The 20,255-nt window shown below is 44.2% G+C and overlaps 1 protein-coding gene across 1 annotated transcript in view; it reads right to left on the minus strand.

The window, feature by feature from the left end:
• Positions 1–20,255, minus strand: part of LOC142748839 (proton-coupled amino acid transporter 1-like) — a 45,199-nt gene that overhangs the window by 15,061 nt on the left and 9,883 nt on the right. The window contains exons 4-9 of the mRNA XM_075856140.1: positions 19,135–19,223; positions 17,387–17,482; positions 14,178–14,262; positions 12,431–12,649; positions 11,320–11,418; positions 551–717 (exon numbers count right to left, since the gene is read on the minus strand). Of these exons, the coding sequence (XP_075712255.1) occupies positions 551–717; positions 11,320–11,418; positions 12,431–12,649; positions 14,178–14,262; positions 17,387–17,482; positions 19,135–19,223 (755 nt within the window). The remainder of the gene's footprint in view (positions 1–550; positions 718–11,319; positions 11,419–12,430; positions 12,650–14,177; positions 14,263–17,386; positions 17,483–19,134; positions 19,224–20,255) is intronic.

A 20,255-nucleotide genomic window follows, 5' to 3' on the forward strand; every position in this document is an offset into this window, starting at 1 on the left:
ATTGTTTTGTGTTTACAGCTCCAATGCAGACCTATAGGTTTCCATGGTAACAGACCACAAACTGTGTAGTCTGATTCTGCACTCATGTTCCCTTCTATCGGTTACCGAATTCCTACTAAAATACATTGGGTAGTTAAGCAAGAAGTAGGGGACAGATGAGAATATGACTGCAGGATCTGACTACACCCAGTCTCTTACCATGGAGACACATTGGCCTGCATTAGAGCTGTAGACACAAAACAATAGGAGACCTAATTAAGAAGATTTACAAAAAGTCATAATTTTATATTATTGATGTATTAGAGAAATTAAAAAAAATGGTTGCAAAGGTGGAGCACTTCCCAAATAAAATTCTCATACACTGCAGATCGGCTACAGGGACTGGAAATTCCTTAGACCCTGCCCTGAGCAACAGTCTGTTAAAGGATTATTTAAGTATTTTAAGAACTCAACTACAGACAGGTTTTCATTTAAATGTCTTCACTTTCTGGATATCTTCATTCAAAATGATTGATTTGGGACAGAGTAACCGTGTAGCCAGGGCACCTACCAACAATTGGGTAAATTCAATGTAATGCTGGCCTGGATATCTGAGCCAAATCGCAAGTAGCCAAGTGTCCCCATGCTGATGTAGAGAGCGGTTACGAAACCCATACCGACATACAACACAACTGGAAACTGATGAGGGATCTTCATCTTATTCTCCAAGGGCAAGACCTGGAAGAAAGGAATAGACATAAAGCTGTAATATACCCTAGTGGTTAGCACTGTGCGGTTCGAAACCAAGACAGGGCAACAAAGGCAAAAGTTAGATGTTCTTCCTGTGTTTGCGGAGGTTTCCACTGGGTTCTCCGGTTTCCTCTCACACTTTAAAAAACGGCTGAATTGACTAATATTAGCACCTAGTAGAAATCAAAATTCTAATAAAAAGGGGAAATACAGTCAAAATGATCTTCTGATACATTATATACTCGTGTGAGAGTCACCAGGGATACACAGAATTAGGGACCCATAGAGCGCTCCGACCATTGGCACTACTCAGAGATTTCTGTTACTGAAAACCTGACAACATTGTAAGCAAAGAGACATTGACTTGAATGGCAGTTTGCTTAGAAATCTCGGAGGAGTGTCAAAGGGGATTGAGATCTCTATAGAGCCTTTCTATTACGGCAGAGGTGGTCTGAGATCATTGGTGGCCTATCACATATCAGAAGATCATATGTACTGAATTTCCTCCTTAAAAAGGAGTTCTCCAACTTCAACAATCCCTACTTGTTAGAAGTTTCCCTTGACAACCAGTGGAGCAAACAAGTGTCCCCCTGCTGGGACCCCTAGCGATCATCTGTAATCTGTGGGGAAACATGGTAGTAAGTGTTTAATTTCCCAGCAGTGCCACCACAGGTGAAATGAAGTATTACATTACATTTAGATCAATGGGGTTTCTGTGTAATGCGGAACAGGACAGACCCTCCAGAGCGAGAGCAGTTTTTCTAATCGCTCCCAACTCTGGCCAAGAGATGAAGGTCCTGAACAAAGGAGCCCCCTCTATTAAAGAGAACCTTTCACCTGCCCATGGGCCAATGGGCAGGGCTTCACAAACCCGGTCTCACTTGAAATGATTTTTCTAATTCCCTCCGTTACTTACATATCGGTGCCGTTATATTTGGCGCCCGATATGTAAATAAGCCCCTGAACTGTCAATGAACCACATGGCTCAGCTGCTGCAGAACCTCACTGAGAAAAGAGGAGCTTCATGTCAATGAGTGATGGCAGCAGCTAGGCCTGGTGAGAAATAATAAAACACTACAAGAAATTAAGAATATTAGAAGCACAGCTCAGATTTGACATAAAATATATTTATATAGAATGTTATCGGAACTCACAGTAGATGATACAATATTCTTGACCTAATATCACCACGCAGAGATACATTATCTGCGCGGTCAGCTCTCTGCTCTGAGCCAATGACCTATCAGAGGATTGCGCTAATTAACATGCAATTAGCTTTGTTGTACAGATCACTAAATGACTGCATAGGTTTAGGCTTGTAACGCCTGAAACCGTGACCTGCCAGTAGACCTGGAGGGCCGCGCTCATTGTGATGCATCTCTTCCCATGATCCCAAGCATTAACTTATGTCACCCAAAATTATTACTCCTGTCCAGTGATCAATGTTCCTAATATTATCATGTCAAACTAAATAGACAGGTCTATTATTTTCTAAAGATTCTTCCTGGTGGAGCGCAGGACGGGATCTATAAAAGTCAAAACTTTAAGATATGGGGAAATACACTCCAATTCTACCCCTTCTCACCACTGTTCTGTCTAACCGCTGCATTCAATGTGAACGTCAACCTGTTCTGACACATCAACATTGCATTTGTGCAGAGTGCGGTGCAGGGCCAGGGATTATCACTTGGTATTACAACAACATGGTATTTACATCGGTATTTAGATTCTGCAGACTGCAGTGTAAAGCAAGGGGGATAGATCCACAGAAACCTGAGCTACTGATACAAGAGGTGTGTCTCAGACTACCTCAGACATCACTTGCAGCTTAGACAACCCCGTTGTCATCGATCATAGATGTGGCCTAATGGAGAAGAGCTGCAAACATTAAAGAAAATAAAAAAACAAGAATTACTAACTCGAATTCTTATTTAAAGAGGTCCTGAAAGCTCTCCTTTTAGAAAATACTTGTATTCCCCATGAAATAATAATTCTGGAGTACATTTTCTTGGAACTGCATTTAGCTGTTCCTGTTATTCTTCTGGGAAATGTATGAGTAAAGTGACAACTGTTCGTTACCATTCCCCTGGTCAGTCTCATCTAGCGCTGGGAATAATCTATGCTAGACAAGAAGATATAATACAGGGTTAAACGCCATATATACACATTAGGTTGAGTGAAAAAAATAAGGAGTTAATTACTTGTTCACCAGGCACAGGGGATCATCTGGTCAACAGGAAAGTCAGACCAAAGCTAATTTATGAAATACTAAATGATTTCACTGCCCTGATTTGGGGGCGGGGGGGGGGGGGGGCGATCGGTCTTGCAATGCCAATTGGTTTATGTGGTTTGTGCCACATTATTACAGAAGCCGAGGAAACTCCCGTCTCTTATGTAAACAGGTTTTTACATTTTCCATTTCACGACAAGAACCTATTCCCGCCTTCAATTTCCCTTAAATACAAGTAATACTACAAACAAGTCGATCATTCTAAATATATGGCACATCCCTAGGACTAGAATTCGGGCTCAGGTACGTGCTCTAGTATTTTGTACTGCATTAATTCCCATGAATGGAGGGGATGCAAAAGGAAAACACCCCAATCAGACAGGAAAAAGCAATCTCAGGTCTCATCTAGTGGAGCAAAACCAATGATGGAGTTCACCACTGGAGTGAAGGGCACTGAGCGATTTCTGAAGTCCTCAATCACGCTGAAGACCGCCGCTCACTTCTATATAACAATTATTATTAATGTTAAAACCTAACAAGATCTTACCTACAGCAGCAAGACTTCCATATACTTCATATAAGGGGCTGCCTCATCAAGACACCCTCTTTTTATATTGAAGCTGATCAGGTTCAGAACCCCCAATTTTAGTATAAGGACAGGCAGGGTCGACCAAAGCACGAGCCGTTATTACATAAAGGAGGGTCCCGAGCAGGAGAAGCCTTGCTAAGATATCCAGATCCCCTTATAGGTAATATTAAACAACAGGGTGGTCATAGTGAGACAACCCCTTTAGTCTAGGGCCACCATTACGTAGGGTTACACACATTTTTTTTCTGAAAATTTTGATGCCCAACTTTTCTATTAGCAAATTAAATCCTTCCGATTTCATAGAATGATTCTCTTTCAGATCGGCATTTACATGCAAAATTAGTGGTAAATTTTCGACCATCAGATCAGTTTTACACACCAAAGTTATTTGATATTAGACAGAAATTAAGGTCCTCTCACGGGGCCAGACGTTGGCCGTGCAAACGAGCGCCGATCAACGAGGCATCGCACGAACACATTACATCCGTAATGGACGGAACGTAATTTGGCCGCAAGTCCCAGACCGATCACACTGCAGGGAGCCGGGCTCCTAGCATCATAGTTATGTACGACGCTAGGAGTCCCTATGATGCTAGGAGCCCGGCTCCCTGCACGGTGTTCGGTCCGGGACTTGCGGCCGAAATACGTTCCGTCCATTACGGACGTAATGTGCTCGTGTGAATCCAGCCTAAGAAAGGAGAAGCTGCAGACTGTGCCCTGAGCAGCAGCCTGCATGTCACAGGCAGCGTATAAACTCCAGCCCACTGAAGGGAGAGGCAGAGATGATTGATTGGCACTGGCTTTACAACATGGTCAAACTCACTTGATTTCTCCAGTGAACCTTGGCCCAGCTACAGGTGGTTTCCCAGCTGTTTGCAGATCCAGATACTGTTGTGCACTAGCGACATTGCTAGAACTTGGTACTAGAATTAAAACCACATCGATGGCTGTTAACTCTTGGGTAAAAGCCTTATCATTTGGTTCTGTCTTTAATATGCCATGAGGCTCAACTCCACCTATAGTATTAGAAAGTGGCTTGAGGACTACTAAAGGATGATGATGAGGATGATGAAATCTCTGCTATACAGGAAACAGTCTGGAGATTCAGTGGCATCAGCAGAATACAGAGGGCTAAGAAGAAATGCAGATGTCACCCAATGCCAACCCTGGATTGTTGCTATGCAATAGACCGAGAATATTCTGCCTGATATTTAACAAGATAGAAACTTACAATAGACAGAAGTGGCATTTGACACCCTGATACGAGGGCATTCACACGGGAACCTATGGTTGTCAGCGGAGTTTCCCTTTAAATCATAGTAATGGTGACACAAATGATGACTGTATTCTACTGCTAGCAATTCCGATAACGCTTTATATTGTTATATTCAAGCCAGAAATCACAACTTTACAATTGAATAGTGCCTTCTATAACGCCATCATAGTCTTATTTACAGGACTTTAGATTTAAAGACACAGGACACCCCAAAAAAAAAAAAAAAAAAAAAAAAGCACACATCTTTCTGTATTCAGACGCAACGGTGTCTGCACAGCCAGCGCGTCCTATAAAAGATGCTTCACCTGGTATCACCCACATTCATAGCAATCATCAGGTATAATCCAGTTCCTGTTAATGAGCAGCATTTCCCACATCCCCGGCCTGACTGGACCTATATTTGATAGGGCGGACAATGGTCTTTTATATATACATAATACACATGTACTTTAGCGATCACTTTCCATGAAGACTCAGCTTTGTTATGCAGCCAATCCGAGAATATATTCCTGTTACTGGTGCTAGGTACATGGTGCAGAGAGTGAGATTATTTTACATGTAATACAGGGTTTAGCCAACAAAGACATTCAGACAATTAAGGGTTTAAGTGCAAGTCAATGTCTCTTAAAGAGCCATAATTACCGCCAAAGCGTTTCAAAGGGAGAAAGAGTCTGCGATATGGAGGTTACAGCTTATATTGTCAACCAGGAATTGTAAATGGGAGAAGGCTGTAATACTGTGAACCACCACTACAACGGTGTCGGCGATTCACAGTGTGCGTAGTAAAGGAAATTAAGGGGAGACAACGCTGGTACAAGGCCCCTCCAAAACAACTGATCAGCGGGGGTGCCGGCAGTCAGACCCCACCCGATGAGATATTGATGGCCTATCTTCAGGATAGGCCATCGATTTCTTACGACTGGACAACCCCTTTAAAAAAAAAAAAAAAAAATCACCTTACTGTGTCCTCCACAATTGAATGCTTTTTAACACGATCAGTAGGGCCCATTTAAAGTATTGTTTATCCTGAGCTCAGTTTCACAAATAGAACTTCAGAGATGAGGCACTTCGTCAAAAAAGTAAATGCATACCAATGCAAAGTTATATTCCATTCAGGATGTGTAGAAATCTTGACCTATAGTCATTGCAATGGTGGGTTGTAGTGGCTGTCATCCGGCATACACCTACTAGACCAGTACCCCAATGTCAAAATAAATCAGATTCAAGATAGAAAAATGAATTGTAGGTTCTGATTTTCTCTGAAGATTGCCATACAAGTAACGATTAGGCTACGTTCACACCGTTAACAAAATACGGCTGAAAATACGGAGCCGTTTTGAAGGGAAAACAGCTCCTGATTTTCAGCCATTTTTTAATCAAACTAGCGTTTTTCGCTGCATTTTTTACGGCCATTTTTGGAGCGGTTTTTCTATTGAGTCAATGAAAAACGGCTCAAAAAGGGACATGCACTTCTTGATCCGGGGCATCTTTTTTACGTGCCGTTATTTGAAAATGAGGCGTAAAATAACACACCGTCGGAACAGAACACCGTATTTCTCATTGAAATCAATGGGCAGATGTTTGCAGGCGTTCTGCTTCCGATTTTTCATCCGTTTTTCGGGACGTTTACGGCCCGAAAAACGTCTGAAAGTAGCCCGTGTGAACATACTCTAATAGTTGAAGATTACCCCAAATATGAGCGGTCCTCTTGCTGGGACCAGTGGGGGGAATCTGGCAGCAAGTGTTAATTTCTCCTTCAATACTGGGTAAATTAAAGCGTACCTAACATTTCAGAAAACTTGACATATCATAGTAACATGTATGAATTTTTGATCGGGCGAGGTTCGGAGACCCCCACCAATTACTGAAACGGAGTGGCAGAAGTGCTCTTCTGAGAGCCCATCAGATAGGAGGACTCAGTCCAAGCACCCGGACCCCAACCAATAGAAACTTCTGACATTTCACTAGGACGTCATAAGTTTTCTGAAATAAGTTACACTTTAAGCAGTATACAGTTCCTATTAAAATCCACAGGCTGTAATGAATGGAGGTGCTGGATAATCCAGAGTGAAAGACATTCTTTTTAGCCCTCTCTTGATGAGGGTCCACTGAACTGAGGACTGTTGAGGAACTTTTCATGGCAGAAAATAGAAATATACGTTATATGGAGAAAAGTATTCTCAATCATTGAATTCGGGTGTTTCATTCAGTCCCATTCCCACAGGTGTATAATATCCAGCACCAGCCGTGCAGTCGCCTTTACAAACATTTGTGATAGAACCGGTCATTCTAAAAGAGATCACTGAATCCTAGCGTGGTCCTGTAATCGGATGCCACTATTGTAACAAGTCTGTTCGTGAAATTTCTTCCCTTCTAGATATTCCACCATCAACTGTGAGCGATATTATTACAAAGTCGAAGGAACCGCAGCAACTCAGCCACGAAGTGCAGACCACGTAAAGATACAGAGCGAGCCACTGAGGTGTATAGTGCGTAAAAGTCGCAAACGCTCTTCAGACTCAATAACTGCAAAGATCTAAACCTCCTCTGGCATTAACGTCAGCACAAAACTGTGCCTGGAGCTTCATGACATGGGTTTCCATGGCCGAGCAGCTGCACACCAGCCTTACATCACCAAGCACAATGCCGAGTGTCAGATGGAGAGGTGTAAAGCCGCTGCCACTGGACTCTGGAGCAGGGGAAACGTGTTCTGTGGAGCTTCTCTATCTGACAGTCTGATGGAGGAGTCTGGGTTTGGTGAATGCCAGGAGAACGTTACCTGCCGGACTGCATTGTACCCACTGTAAAGTTTAGTGGAGGAGGGTTAATGATATGGGGTTGTTTTCAGTGGTTGGTCTATGCCCCCTAGTTCCAGTGAAGGGAAGTGTTAATGCTTTACCAGACCAAGACATTTTGGACAATTGTAGCTTTCAACTTTGTGGGAACAGTTTGGGGTTCAGCCCTTTTCTCTTCCAGCATGACTGCGCCCCAGTGCACAAGGTCCATAAAGACATGGTGGGTGGGGAGTATGATGTGGAAGAACTTGACTGACCGCACAGAGTCCTGGCCTCAACCTTATCGGACACCTTATGACTGAACTAGAACGGAGATTGGGTGCCAGGTCCTCTCATCCAACATCAGTGTCTGACCTCACAAATGCTCTTCAGGATGAATGGGCAAAAAATCCCACAGACACCCCAAAATCTTATAGAAAGTCTTCCCAGAAGAGTGGAAGTGGTTTTAGCTGCAACGAGGGGACCACCTCCATAATAATACCTATGGATTTACAATGGGATGTAATAAAAGCTCCTGGAGGTGTAATGTGTAGGTGTCCCAATGCTTTTGTCCATAAAGTGTATGTCCTAGCACTTGACAGATCAGGGCACATTGTCATTGAGCCCCAACGAGCACTCCATAGTCACCAGGCTCCTCTCCTGGGGCTGACGTATTGAGAAGTTCCATGAGGATTAAGCCGCGTCTTGCCTGATGTAGAGGGGGCAGCGAGACTTCCAAGAAATAGACCTACCCAGGTGAAATGCTCAACAGGAGGAGGATTCAGTGGCCAAGGGCTCTAGAAAACCTCAGCAGTCTGACACTGAACACCTAGGAGTGATCTGTAATTACCCACTTAAAGGGTGGACAGCTTTGATGTTGTGTAACCTCTCACTCCGGCCAACAGGGGTAATTTAATCCCCCACATACTGTACTCCCAGGTGACCCACGGGCTTCATTTATAATAAGTTTAAACAAGAAAAAAAAAAGCACAATACACACAAGGTGTGTCAGAAATCAGGGGAATGTGAATATTATAAATTCCTACCCTATAGTTTAGACTTGAGGAAACACCGGGAATGTAGTTATGAAATGGAATTGGCCTTACAGTATTAGGCCTCATTTACACGAGCGTGTGCGTTTTGCGCGCGCAAAAAACGCTGCGTTTTGCGCGCGCAAAAGGCACTTGGCAGCTCCGTGTGTCATCCGTGTATGATGCGCGGCTGCGTGATTTTCACGCAGCCGCCATCATAGAGATGAGGCTAGTCGACGCCCGTCACTGTCCAAGGTGCTGAAAGAGCTAACTGATCGGCAGTAACTCTTTCAGCACCCTCGACAGTGAATGCCGAACACAATATACACCAACCTGTGAATAAAAAAAAAATTTCATACTTACCAAGAACTTCCTGCTTCCCCCAGTCCGGGCTCCCGGCCGTTGCCTTGGTGACGCGTCCCTCTCTTGTCATCCGGCCCCACCTCCCAGGATGACGCCGCAGTCCATGAGACCGCTGCAGCCTGTGATTGGCTGCAGCCTGTGCTTGGCCTGTGATTGGCTGCAGCTGTCACTTGGACTAAACTGTCATCCCGGGAGGTCGGACCGGAGTTATCGGTAAGTCAGAACGTCTTTTTTTTTTTTACAGGTTCATGGATTTTCGGAGCGGAAGTCACTGTCCATGGTGCTGAACCAGTTTAACGCTTTCAGCACCGTGGACAGTGACTGTCTCCTGACGTCGCGTACCCGAACATTTTTTACCGGTTTCGGTCAAAACGAGTTTGGCCGAACCCGGTGAAGTTCGGTGCGCTCATCTCGAATTTGACACTCCGTTTGGATGTTTGTAAACAGAAAAGCACGTGGTGCTTTTCTGTTTACATTCAGGAGTTTGACAGCTCTTGCGTGATTTTCGCGCATGCAACGCAGGACCGTCCGTGTGGCATGCGTTGTTTTCACGCACCCATTGAAGTCAATGGGTGCGTGTTGCGTGAAAAACGCAAGAATATAGAACATGTCGTGAGTTTTACGCAACGCACTCACGCAGCGCAAAATTCACGCATCGTCTAAACAGCCCCATAGACTATTATAGGTGCGTACGACACGCGTGAAAAGCACGCGCGTCGCACGCGCGTATAATACGCTCGTGTAAATGAGGCCTTATAGTGGTGTTCTGCTCCGCCATACAGGATGGTTGCCCTATTAAGGTAATTCCTTTTTAAATGGCAGCCGAGTCCATCTTCTGTAACCCCTGGTGATCAGCTGGCCAGACAGGTCCATGCAGCCGCTGCTGCAGGTGAGACGTAGCATTACATAGTGGCCATTTAAATGAATGGACGGGCCTGGTCCACCAGAACAGGAGTGCTCGGATGTCCTGAGGAGGGAGGCTTATCTCTATGATGCCCATATAATCTACTAGGCAATGTGGACAGGGCATGCCATGCTGGCACAACCTCTATAAAGACATTATTTTCTCTTAAATACCTGGGTATAGAAGTCTGCATGTTGTCCCCTCGCAAAATCATTTAACATCGTGCACAGTCATTTTTAGAGTTAAAGGGGTTTGTACAGGATTAAAAAAAACATGGCTGCTACTCCAAAAACAAAAAAACAACATCTGTCCACAGGTTGTGCCTGGTAGATCAACTTCGCTCCATTGTGGTAAATGGGGATGAGCTGCAATACCGCTCACAACCTGTGTACAGGTGTGGCGCTGTTTTTTGTTGTTTTTTTTAGAAGAAAATGTTTTTGTATTCCTGTACAACCCCTATAACTTGGTCCCCTACACTGGTGACATAAACTGCATGCCAATCATTAAAGGGGTTCTCTGTTCATGATTTTATTGATGGCCTATCCTTCGGAAAGGCCTTCAATATAAGATCGGTGGGAGTCCGACTTCCGGAACACCCACCGATCAGCTGAATGATGGGGGCCTCTGTTTCCGTCACCGCATCCTTTTCCCAGTTTACAGACACAGCGTCGTACACATCCGGAGCGTCTGTGACTGGGATTGCAGTTCCGGTCCCATTCAAGTGAATGGGACTGAGTTGCAATCCCAGGCACAGCCGCTACGGATGTGTACGGCGCTGTGCCTGGTAAACACTGAAGAGGCTACGTCGACTAGCGCCGCCGCCCCTTTAGTCACCTGATCGGCAGATGTGACGGGGAGTGGATCCCCACTGATCTGATATGGATGGCCTATTCTAAGTATAGGCCATAAATATAAAATGCCCGGAAAACCCCTTAAAATGGAAGCCATTACGGGGCCCAAAATGGTTGTCACACTCTACTCTCAAATTCATCTGTGTTCAATTTCTCAATAGCGCCACCACTGGAGAAATGAAGCATTACACTGCTCCCAATTAAATCAAAGGTCTGTCTGTGTAACGCAGGATGTGTAGGGTCCGCAATAGACACAGACACTGCACTTTGCTCTGGCAAAATGATAAAGGTTATAAACGAAGGCGTCCTCTCTATTAACTCAGAATTCCCTCTTGAGTATTTGAAAATGGGTTTTCTGATTTACACAATGCTTTAATGACTGCCTGTAGCATGTGATCCATTTAGACTGACATCTTTAGATCGCTGATTACTGTGCATAGTAATGGCAGGGGCGCCTTGTCATTGGAATACCTCAAGGGTAAAAAGGAGCGGTTCTGATAACAGTATATAAGCAAAGTACTCTCTTATTCCGCAGTCAGTACTGCATTGTATGGGACATGCCACAATCTTACCACTCCAATGCCCTCAAAGGCAAAGATGGCAGTCCCAAAAAAGAGAGGATATGTTCTCCAGCTGGCGGCATAGGAAAGGTGCGTCGGATCTGGTATGTCCTGAAAGCAAGCAAAGTCATCCCATTAATACACCAATCACACGAATGCTTCCCCAGGGGCTGGGATCATAAAAGGAGGTGGCACGTCATTACCGGGTGATCACTCAATCTGCTGGAAATGAAGAAAACTGTATGGATTTTAAACAAAGCCGGTAATTTATGTTTTATAAGTTATGGAGAAAGGTCGTGGAGCTAGGAATGTTCTTAAACAGGACAACATTTCACTCGTCAAAGTTGTTACTGTTATATGTTGGTGAAATTTATTTTTATTTTATTACATTTTGTACAGACTAAACGGAGACTCGACTCTTACACAGTACTGGGACCCGCATGATTGCTACAACAGGGGACGTTTGTTCCCCTCCCACCCACACAACGGATGTGAGGTTCCATGAGGTGGTCGTCGACTAGCGTTCTGCTGCTCCATACAACTTTCTATGGCTGTTACAGAAACAGGCAAGTGTTGGGGGTGTCACAGTCAGACACCCACCGATCTAACATTTATCACCTATTTATAAGGGATTTTCCAGGATATCAATTTGAGAGGTGTGGGGGGGGGGTCCAAATCCCGGCACCCCGCCTTTTCAGCTGCCTTTTTCCAGTTTGCAGGCACAGCGCCGTACACATCTGCAGTGGCTGCGCCTGGGATTGCAGTTCTGGTCTCATTCAAGTGAATAGGACTGAATTGCAATCCCAGGAACAGCCACTACAGAATTGTACGGCGCTATACCAGGTAAAGACTGAAGAGGCTGAACGCTGCTGACCAGTCAGCTGATCGGCGGGAGTCCGATCCCCCCCGATTTTATATTGATGACCTACCCGAAGGAAAGGTGATCAACATAAAGGTCCTGGAAAACCCCTTTAAATAGGTGATAAATGTTTTCCACCGGAACGCCCCTTTAAGTTTGAATAAAAAGCTTGCCGTTTTAGGCTATGTAAGGGGTTAATTCAGCCACGTGTTTTAATTGAAAAGCGTGAAGTGCAGCAATGCCCAATAGATTACCCATACTCACCCTTCCAATAAACTGGTAGATCATAACTACGCTGCCCAGCATGGCCACATTGGCGAGCAGAGAGAAGCCAGACAGGTAGCGGAGGTTGCGGATGAACACCAGGAGGATGAGGAAGGGGAGAAAGGACAGGATGTAAAGCCTGGAGTCCATACTCTCTTTTAGCACCACGGTAGCATTGGAGCTGCAGTCGTTGGTTGTGCCGTTGGCGGATTCTACTACCTTCAAGGAGACAAAGATGATAGTTGTTAATGTAATGGCCGGTAGCAAAGAGATCTGCTTTATCCAACCGTTCCACTAGCTCTGGATCTGCCGCCTCTATTGTAATTGAGCTGCAACCATAGTCTATCATTTTTGGAGTTCTACTGCTGCCTGTTCTGGTCACAAGTCACCCAACTGTATATAGAAATGTACAGATACGTCCCTCCTCTGCTCTCCTTCCCTATACTCTGTCCCCAAGGCATAGTAATGTCCCAGAGTCCTCGTTGCCTACGTGGATTGGTAGACAAGGGAAAATAACTACTTTAATGAAATGTCCACATGACTCGGAATTGTGAACTAACCCACTCCTCGTTTCCATTCATTTAACAGGCTCATAATACAGTGATGGAAGAAGAACGCTACATGGCATGAGGTGAACAGAGGCTCAAACGCGAATGTGAACGTAGGGTAATGGGACTATGAACCAAATCAATCCACCAAGGAGAATGGAAGATTGAAACTGGTATCATCTGATGGTAAAATCAATAGTCCGCAACTTTGAATGTAATGTGTTAATTTGTAACTCTTAAGAGGTCAGCAGAAAGTTTAATACATTTAATATAAGTCTTCAATTAAGTGGAGGAGAGGAGTCCGGAACATTACGCCATGCATTAAAGGGTATTTTCCATTTCGGACATTTATGACATATCCACAGGATATGTGAAATGTCTGATAGATGCGGGTCCCACCTCTGGGACGAGCACCTCTTCCTAGACCGGGGCTCCGTGACACCCGTCCTACCTCCTCTCGCTGTCACGGTGCTCCGGCCGCTCAGTAACTGTTGGCCAGGTTTTACGGAAACAGCTGAGTGCATTTTGCTACTCTGCTTCCAGATCTTCTTTCTAATGAAGTGAATAGGAGTTCCGGGAACAGTGTAGCACACCTCGTACCCCAGTGGCCAGAGCCCTGCGACAGAAGGTTGGACTGGGGTCAGGGAGCTTTGGGTCCCAGGGGTAGAACACTTATGGCATATCCATATCAGCTATTCCAAAAAAGCCCTATAGACAATAGTTCCCATTTTCCTCCCCCATGTCTGTACAGCGTCTCAAGACAGCCATACACCTTGTTAGTCACCTTGTTAGTCACACGCACGCTCGGCCACACTGAATCCGCACGTGTTCTCAATGGGAAATGGGGGATAAGCCACTGCCAGACAATCTCAATACAGCCCCAGCAGGTGTCAAAAGTAATATTTTTTTCAGGGTCAGACTGAACCACTGCCCTATTTCAGTGGTTATCCCATAGCAGGTTAGTGGTGATTAAGACCCATTCTCAGGATCATTGGGAGTCCGAGAGGATGAACCCCCACCGATCAGACAGTGATGGCATACATTAGCAATATCCTATCACTTTAGAAGAATAACCTGTTAACGCTTTGGTCGCCACTAGGTGGCAGCTGGAACACGTACTAATGTGTAGGTCATCCGGTATAAAAACACGGCAGAATAGTAAAGAATTATACAAATGAATGATTTGCTTGAACGGATACCTGCTTTATGTTGTCAGCCAGGAACACAAAGTACACACAGCAAAATCCCAGCTGAGTGAGAATGAGGAAGAAACCGACAGTCCTCCTACGACACAGACAGTAAGAGTATATTATATCATTGTGTGGTCATTGCAAAATAATAAAAGGTATACAGATGTCAATCATTTATTAGGAGAGGGTGACCAAGGCGAACCACTATAGAGCAAATTCTGCATTTTGTATTGCCGTGTCCCGCTGTGACTAATAGGAGATGACAAGCAATGAATTTATCGAGGGGTAACATATCTTAGAAAGGTAAAACGGTTAAAAAAAAAAAAAGAAGTTTTTATTCATCCAGGCTTATATCCAGCTTGATCATTGTATAATGTTTTGCAACTTTCCAAAACACTGTCTAAATTCGGCACTATTTCAAAGATCTCTGCTTGCGGTTAGTGAATGTAAAACAGTCTTCTTTACGGCAATCCTCTGAGGTAAACAGGCTGGACTTCAGTTACATTTTACCTGTACCGATACATTGTAGCAGGACAGATACATGCTGCAGATTTGTTTAGCACAGAGGAGCTTCTAGATGTAAACAATTGTTCCTATGCCCGGTAAAAATTCTGTGCATGGCAAGTAATAGAAACAGTAGAAGTATAATGAATCGTTCTGCAAGTTTGTAACAATTGATGAGATCCCCTCTGATCGCTAAAACTAAGCTGCAGAAGAGCTCAGGTGAGCGCTGTGCCGCTTCATTTCTGATAGTCTTTCCTCGGAGCGGTGTGCGCGCTCAATAGGAGTCCGTACACCGCTCACTCGGCTTTCCGAGTCACATAAGACCGGGAATCCCCTCAGACAAACATCTTTCCCAACTATCACAAACCTTTTTATTTCTTGGAGTGAAGGGATAAGAAACTGGAAGACACTTCAGGTGTCCCTTATTATCGCTAATGTTTGGTTTCCTAGGAGATGACATAACGCCGACTTGTAATCGACAAGTAAAATGATGACGCCAAGTAGAATAGGTCATAGGAGTCCACAAAAGTGATTTATTAAATTACGCCACCTTGTGGACAACACATGCAAGCCTGCTTTATTATTTACGGTGGGGGTGCCGACATGGGCAGATGGCAACAGAACTTTTTATCCATCTTTTATTTGTTTTTACTATTTTGTGGGCATATTGCATGTAGTCACTTTGTAGGCATGTAAAAGATTCTCTTGTACCCTTAAAAAGGTCACCTCCGCCATCTTCAAACAGTTAATGGGTGAGTGAAAACCACGGACAACACGCGGACGTCTTCCATGAGCTGTCCGTGATTCACGAACCTGTTGCTAAAGAAAAGCAGAGAAAAACTAAATAAATACATTTAAAAAAAAAGTGTGCACAAACACGGACATCAAAAACGGATGCCACGTGGAAGACACACCGACAGCACACGGAACTGCGAAGCAGGAAAAACACTGAACAGGAAAGGTGTTCATGGAAGGACGCCACAAAGGAAGCCGCTGCTGTAAAAAAACAACATTGCGGCCCGTCTCAAGTTCGCCGAGACCACCTGGATGTTCCCCAATGCTCCTGAGAAAATGTTCTATGGACAGAAGAGACTACAGGGGAACGTCTTTAGCACAAATGCACAAGGCTATGCTTGGTGGAAAAAGAACGCCACAGGCCAACACCAAAACCTTATCGCAACTGAAGCATGGCGGAGGGAGCATCACGGTTTGGGGCTGGTGTGCTGCATTAGGGGCTGGACGTCTTGCGATCATTAACTGATTCAGGACCGGGCTACGTTGAGCCTTCAGGACCAGACACTGTTAAGCCATTTTTAGCAGGCGTTAAACAGATCTAACCTTTTTATTTGTTGGGCCAGCGAAGTGATTTTTGTGCCATTTTTTTCGTAGACAATGCAGGTTTCTTTTTTATCATTTTTATACACATCCTTATTGCTATTTTCACATTTTCAGGCTTAGAGTTTGAAAATAAAAAAAAAATTATTAATGTTTTTTTACTTTTCAGCTATTTTTTTATTGTAATAATAAAGTTTCACCATGAAATAGACCTTCTATTTGTGATTGTCATTGTCTACTATAAGTTTGGATATATTACATGTCTATTTTAGGGTATTTGGGTCAGGGCTAACATTACAATGATTGGCGTGTAGAACGTTTTTTTTGGGCGGGTATTTGAAGTGTATTTATTATTCCGTTTATTTTTACTATAGTTTACTTTTTTTTTTGTTATTATGCTCTGTCCCACAAAGGTCAGAAAACACTTTACTAATTACCTTGTTTTTCCACGGTAACATTAAGCATAGAAGCGATCAGAGAAGACAGAAGCGGCTTTCATTGCTTCTATCTTCTCTTCAGGTTCCCCGGCGGTCACTGACTGCCGGGCACCCAATATTTAGCTGCCTGATCTCTTGGGCAGGCAGATAAATCCCACACCGTAGATACACTATGGTGCAGGTTTTAACGACCTCGACCGCCAGCCGTATATATACAGTCGGCGGAGAACCGGTTAAGGAAGAATAAGTTCAGAGGTGTATCCAAACATTTTAAAGGAAAATGTAAGTCCATGACCTCAAGCTGAAGAGACCTTGGATGATGCAAGACGACAATGACCCGAAGCACACAAGTAAATCAAATAGAGAATGGCTGAAAAAGAAGATTTGTGTTTTGGAAAAGCCAAGTCCGAGTTCTGACCTTAACCCTATGGAGATGCTGCGGCGTGACCTGAAGACGGCTGTGCACACGAGACATCCCAGAAAATTCCTCCTCAACGTTCTGCAAATCTTATTTGCAGCTACAGGAAACATTTGGAGGTGACGACCGCTGCTAAAGGGGGATCTACAGGTTATTAAATTCAAGGGTTCACTTACTTTTCCCACCTGTCCTGCACTAGTACACTGTATATAACAAAAAAATAAAAAGATTCCCACCGCTATGAAGCTATAGTAAGAAATTATATCAGCACAAAATGTTGAACCGAATTACATTAATAGTGTCATTTACTTTCTGTACAGAGTTTCAGGTTTTTGCTCATTTGTCAACCGATTTTGAGGTCAGAAAAAGGGTTTCCTGTTTTGTTAAGTTGCTAATATTAGAAAGAGACGTTTCCCTGGAAAGCAGCCCATACATAGTGAGGGATCAGTAAAATAAAAGGCCATTTCTACCCGAAATCGACATTACTGCTCATGTCTGTATCACAGGACGGATTTATTCCATACCTTCCCCAGACGGAGTGTGTTCTCAGCCACTGACTAGGAGACGACTCCATACCGTACATCACAGCATCGCCATAATCCACAAATGGACGCTGGTTCCTTAAGAGAATAAAATTTAAAAATAAAATAAAAAAAATAAACTCTACAAGATCTGCCCTTTACTTCATTGCCGGGATATGCCTTCTCTTATGGATCTTAGGGTCTGACCACTGGGACCCCCTCCCCCCCCCACAACAATCACAACAGCGATGTACAAAGAAAATGCTGAACTGTTGATCTTGGGGGTCCCACTAGTCAGATCCTTGCTACCAGTAAGTGATGTCATGTCCTAGAACTATACCATTATTTACTTTGATGGAAAATCTCCTTTAACTTACTTTTGTTTCCCCCTTCACAAAATTGTGTGTACATTTACAGCGTGGGTTTGTATTTAACGCCAAGCGCAATAAATGTACAGCAGAGTGAAGGTGCGGGCACGGGAGCTGTACGTGTATCACCCGCAGTGGGTGTCAACTGTACATTACAGTAATAGCCTGGATCGGAGATCACTCAGATCCCAGTAATTTAACCTCTCAGATGCCGCTGTTAATAGCGACCGTGGCATTAAAGTTGTTAGACAGAGAGAGGAGAGGTGGATTCCCTCTGTCAGCGCGATCGTGTGGTGCAGATGGCTTTCCATGGCTTCCAGGGTCCTAAAGAAGGCCACCAGGTCTATTAGGCCACTGATTAAGTGGTACAGAAGTATTGCAGCATATTATTGAAGCGATTAAGTGAGCACACAAAAAAAAAAAAAAAAATGCATTATTGGTATCGCTGCATCCGTAATTATCCATACTTAAAACTAACATGTTATTAATCCCGCACAGTGAATGCCATGACAAAAAAAAAAACATAACAGCAGAATAGCGTTTATTTAATATTTCATCTCCCAAAAAGAAAAATTAAAAGTCCTATACACCTCAAAACAGTAGAAATTACTACTACAAGTCGTCCCGTAGAAGACAAGCCCTAATAAAACAGTCGACGTAAAAAATCTAAAAAGTTATAGCTTCCGGAATACAGTGATGAAAAAGACAAAAAAAAAAATCACTGTATCAAGATGTTAAAGGGGTTGTACCAAAATTGTCATTTATTGTTTGACCGTGGGAACCCCACCGATTGCGAGAACAGGGGTCCCAAAACGTTGCTCATCATTGCACCCGCACCAGTGAGAGGAGGAGCTTGAATAGATTGGTAGTGGAGCACGCGCCCGCTGCTTTATCAATGTCTATAGGACTGACGAGAACAGCTGAGCTCTGTACTTGGCTGTTTCTATCCAGTCCCATAGACTTTGAATAGAGCAGCAGTGCAAATGCTGGACCACCGCTCAAGTATTCAAAGTCTGCCTGACTGCGGTCGAACAGTGGAGGAGGAACAGGGGTTCGGGACACCCGTCGTTGCGATAGGTGCGGGTCCTTGTAGTAGCCGGACTCCCAGCGATCAGACGATTATCACCTAGAATGTGGATAGGTGATAATTGTAGATTCTGGTACAACCCCTTTAAGAGGTTAATACGTCCATTACATGACATATAACAGACAATATAATGGTCTACCCCTAGGAGAGCAGTAGCAGTGGCATCTATTGCTCAAATAGCGCTCAGGACAGATGGTATTTTGGCCAAGCAGAAATGGTTTTCCAATCTGTCCATTTCGTATTGATAGCGCATATGTTGTAACTGTATTGGAGACCATGACAAAGTCAGTACTTACCTCTGACAGATGTGATTTGCGCATTTTACCAAGAGATCCATGCAATGAACAGCAATGATTCCCATAACAACAAGACTCAGAGGACCCAACTGCAGGGAAAAGGAAGAAAAAAAATACATTTTAACACAGGAAAATCACCAGATAAAGAGCATCTGATCCTCATAGTAATGTGCCGCAGCAGGTGAAGATCGCCCCATTCTGGGCGCTGCTTGAATGTGTACGTAACACGTATACAGTGACCATCCTCTTCTCTTGGCTGCGGGTGTGCAGAGTGTTCATATTGCATATTTATAGCCCCTCACTGGTATAGCCCAGCACGTCACTGGATGCCTGAGAATTGTAGTGAAAAGTGTTTTGTTTTTTTTACATTGGCTATAAAAGGCCCTAATACTAGAAATATAGCAGCGTAGTACGGAGATCGGCACCGCTCACATCAGTCCCTGCCCCCAGTGGGGCTCACAATCTAAATTCTCTATCTCCAACACACACCCGGGTTAATCGCATAAGAAGCCACTTAACTTGTCAATACATTTTAAACACAAGCCGATTATGTAGGGAGTGAACCGCTCGCTCCTGATGAGAGGCCCGTGTAATAGGGTCCAGCGATCAGCCAATAAATGAGCACACGCTCGTCCGTCGACTGATCGCATCTTTTATACGGCAGCAACAACCATCGTCATTGGCAGCACGGCTCCCCGTGTAACCAGGACGTGCTGCCAACAATGATGCAAACGGTCTGGAGATGAACGATCTCGTTCCTCCCCATACAGTACAATCATTTTTCCACATAAATGGAGCGAAGTGAGCGCTTAGCAATGCACTACATCATAGACCGGCGCTCGTTTACCGGCAGAAATCTTCACATTCAGCTCCCATTATGTTGCGGGAGCTCCCCATTTGAAGGCCACATGTAAACATTGCTCCTCCATCTGTACATTTCACTTAGCATGGCGACGTATAGCGGATATGTGACTTTGGCAGATCTATTGGAGTAAGGAGGATTTTACTCCGTATTTGTAGGTCAGATCAACTACTATAAGTGGCCCCGCTATGGAGCTGTGCACAGCTATGTACAGGCTCGGCCAGAGCTAACAATGCTTACATGTGGCCACGGACGGCGA

This window comes from Rhinoderma darwinii, chromosome 3 (genome assembly GCF_050947455.1).
Source record: "Rhinoderma darwinii isolate aRhiDar2 chromosome 3, aRhiDar2.hap1, whole genome shotgun sequence".
Classification (NCBI taxonomy): domain Eukaryota; kingdom Metazoa; phylum Chordata; class Amphibia; order Anura; family Rhinodermatidae; genus Rhinoderma; species Rhinoderma darwinii.